Source organism: Parus major, chromosome 5, assembly GCF_001522545.3.
Source record: "Parus major isolate Abel chromosome 5, Parus_major1.1, whole genome shotgun sequence".
In the NCBI taxonomy this organism is placed as follows: Eukaryota; Metazoa; Chordata; class Aves; order Passeriformes; family Paridae; genus Parus; species Parus major.
This window is the reverse complement of record NC_031774.1, coordinates 60,923,238-60,926,393: the sequence shown is the minus strand read 5'-3', so window position 1 is coordinate 60,926,393 and position 3,156 is coordinate 60,923,238. Positions and strand designations below refer to the sequence as shown.

General features: G+C 60.1%; 1 protein-coding gene across 1 annotated transcript in view; it reads left to right on the top strand.

Annotated features, from left to right (window-relative positions):
- Positions 1–3,149, top strand: part of FANCM (FA complementation group M) — a 57,489-nt gene extending 54,340 nt beyond the window's left edge. The window contains exons 18-20 of the mRNA XM_033515237.1: positions 102–632; positions 1,275–1,947; positions 2,336–3,149. Of these exons, the coding sequence (XP_033371128.1) occupies positions 102–632; positions 1,275–1,947; positions 2,336–2,631 (1,500 nt within the window). The 3' untranslated portion in view covers positions 2,632–3,149. The remainder of the gene's footprint in view (positions 1–101; positions 633–1,274; positions 1,948–2,335) is intronic.
- The last annotated feature ends 7 nt before the right edge of the window (positions 3,150–3,156 follow it).

Here is a 3,156-nt window from a genome sequence, read left to right as displayed (position 1 = left end):
CCCAGCATTTGTGTGTGGGGAGGGCTGGAGAAGCCAGGGCTGCCATGGGGCAGTAAAATCACTGCAGTTTTCCAAAACTCCCTGGGTCTGTTTTCCCCCAGATTCCCGAGCAAGACGCGGCTTACGCTGAGGACAGTTTCTGTGTGGGGGAGGAGGAGGAGGAGGAGGAGGAGGAGGAAGAGGAGGAAGAGGAGGAAGAAGAAGTGGCTGTGAGTTTTGATGTGCTCAAGGCTTGCAGCAGGAGCCGGTACCTGACCCGGCGCAGGAAGAGGCTGAACCAGGCGGGGCTGGCAGGGAACGCTCCTGCCCCGCTGCAGAAGAAGAAACCATCCCGAATTATTGTCCTGAGCGACTCCAGCGAGGAGGAGGAGACGGGAGCCAGCAGGGAGAAGCCCCTGGGGGCAGGGCAGGGCAAGGGGCAGCTCCCCCAGGCCCTGCCCTCAGCCCCCTCTGCCCAGCTCGGGAGCGGGGCTGGGGCAGCTCCTCAGCCTGGGGGACAGCACACGGAGAGGCTGCTGGGTTTGGAAGTGTCTGGGATGCTGGATCTTCCCCCAGAGCCTCCAGGCAGGAGCAGATCCATCCCCCCAGCTGGCTCTGCCTGCAGGAACACGGATCTGCAGGCTGCTGCTGAGGTCAGTGTGCAGGGAAAGCAGGGAGCTTCCTTGTGGGAAAGAATTCCTGTGCCAGGGCTCTTCTGGGGGCTGTGAGCAGCAGGAGCCAGGGAATCCTGGAATTATGGAATGGTTTGGGTTGGAAGGGACCTTAAAGCCCATCCCTCTGCACCCCTGCCATGGGCAGACACCTTCCATAGACCAGCTTGCTCCAGCCTGACCTTGGGCTCTTCCAGGGACCATCTCCCTTTCCTTTGCTGCTCGAAGCTTTGTACTCCCAGGGTAACCTGGAATATTTTAGGGGTGAACAAATAAAAACTGGGATTAGATTCTCCCTTGGGTCTGACAGCCATGGAGGATCGTGGGTCTGTGTGGAACAGCAGCATCCACTGATCCTTTGGGTTTGTAGTTAGCAAATCCTGGTTCACTGTCTGAGTTCAGGGCTTTCAGCACCTCCCTGAGGTTGGGTTCCTGATCTCTGTCCTTTCCAGGATCCAGGGTTTTAGTGAAAGCTGCTGCTTTTGTCATCCAGACTCTGGGATAATCAGCCCAGCTCAGCGGGGAGACTGATACAGGGATTAAAGTGCCAGTCTGAAAGTGTTGATACTGCAGAACATCCTTTTGTTGGTTTGATGTAAAACCCCATGATCTGTGATTTTTCAGCACTCACAGGTGTGCAGCTCTTTGAAGACCCACGGGAGCAGCTCAGACTCGGCGTGTCCTGCTGTCCCAAAGCCTTCCTCAGCCACAGCTCGGATTTCCCGTGTTCCTGGGGATGCCAGGCTGTCCCTGGCTGGAATTTCCCGTGTTCCTGGGGATCCCAGCCCATCCATGGCTGGGATTTCTGTTCCTGGGGATCCCAGCCCCTCCCTGGCTGGAATTTCCCGTGTTCCTGGGGATCCCAGCCCATCCCTGGCTGGGATTTCTGTTCCTGGGGATCCCAGGCTGTCCCTGGCTGGAATTTCCCATGTTCCTGGGGATCCCAGCCCATCCCTGGCTGGGATTTCTGTTCCTGGGGATCCCAGCCCCTCCATGGCTGGGATTTCTGTTCCTGGGGATCCCAGCCCCTCCCTGTGCATCCTGGCAGACAGCCGGGAGATCTGCTCGGGCCCGGAGGTGCTGTCGTGCCTGCGGGCCGTGCACGGGCTGCGGCTGCAGATCTGCTCCCTGGGCACCAGCGATTACATCGTCAGCAACCGCCTGGCCGTGGACAGGGTGCTCCAGTCGGAGCTGCAGAGCCCCGGGAACAGGAATAAACTCAGCCGGAGGCTGCAGTGCCTGCAGGGCATCTTCCAGAGGATCTGTGTGATTGTGGAGACAGACAGGGTCAGGCCAGGTGGGTGCTGCCAGAGTGCCCTGATGGGACACAGGGAATGGCTCCCAGTGCCAGAGGGCAGGGATGGATGGGAGATTGGGAATTGGGAATTGCTGGCTGGGCTGGAATTGCCAGAGCAGCTGTGGCTGTCCCTGGATCCCTGGCAGTGCCCAAGGCCAGGCTGGACATTGGGGCTGGACATTGGGACAGTGGGAGCTGTCCCTGCCATGGCTGGGGGGGCACTGGGGGGGATTTGGGATCCCTCCCAACCCAAACCATTCTGGGATTCCATGTCAGGAACAAGCACAATTTTATCCATGCACAGATAATCCAGAAATCCAAACTCTGCAATGAAATGACTGCACTAGACAGTAACAGGCTCTTGCTGTCCTGTACTTCCACTCCTCAGGAGAAACATCCCGGTTTTTCCAGAGGACTCAGTACTATGATGGAGTGCTCTCGGCCTTGGTCCAGGCTGGGATAAGGATCCTCTTCAGCTCCTGCCAGGAGGAAACTGCAGCTCTGCTGAAGGACCTGGCTCTGCTGGAGCACAGGAAGGACGCTGCCATCCAGGTGCCAACCGAGCCGGAGGGGCACCGGCGGGACATCCTCAACTTCTACCTGAGCATTCCCAACCTCAGCTACGGAGCTGCCCTCAACCTCTGCCACTCCTTCGGCTCCATCGCCGCCGTGGCCAACAGGTAACGCCAGCACAGGGCCCGGCAGGGCCTCCGGGGCCCGGCCAGCCGCTCCTTCTCCTCCCCTGGAGCCAGGGAGAGCCTTCCTGCACCTTTCCTGCCGGGATCGCTGCTCAGGGAATTCCTTCCTGCACCTTTCCTGCCGGGATCGCTGCTCAGGGAATTCCTTCCTGCACCTTTCCTGCCGGGATCGCTGCCCGGGAAGAGCCTTTCCCACCCTCTCCCGGGAGCTTTCCTGTCCCGTCTCAGCTCTTTACACATTCCAGTCTCTCCCGGCTGAGCAGCCCGGGGCACTGGCACGGGCTCTGCTTCCATCCCCTCTCCTGCTGCCCCACCCTCTGTTTCCCTCTGCCATTCCCTGTTTTCACTGCTCAGCTGTGCTGTCAGCCCTCGGGCACCTGTGCAGAGGTGACCGCAGCAGCTCCCGGTCCTTACCCCATCCCGGGCAGTGTGTCCTGGGCTCCTCCCGTTCCTGCCCCATCCCGGGCAGTGTGTCCCGGGCTCCCGGTGCCATCCCGGGCTGTTCCTCCCG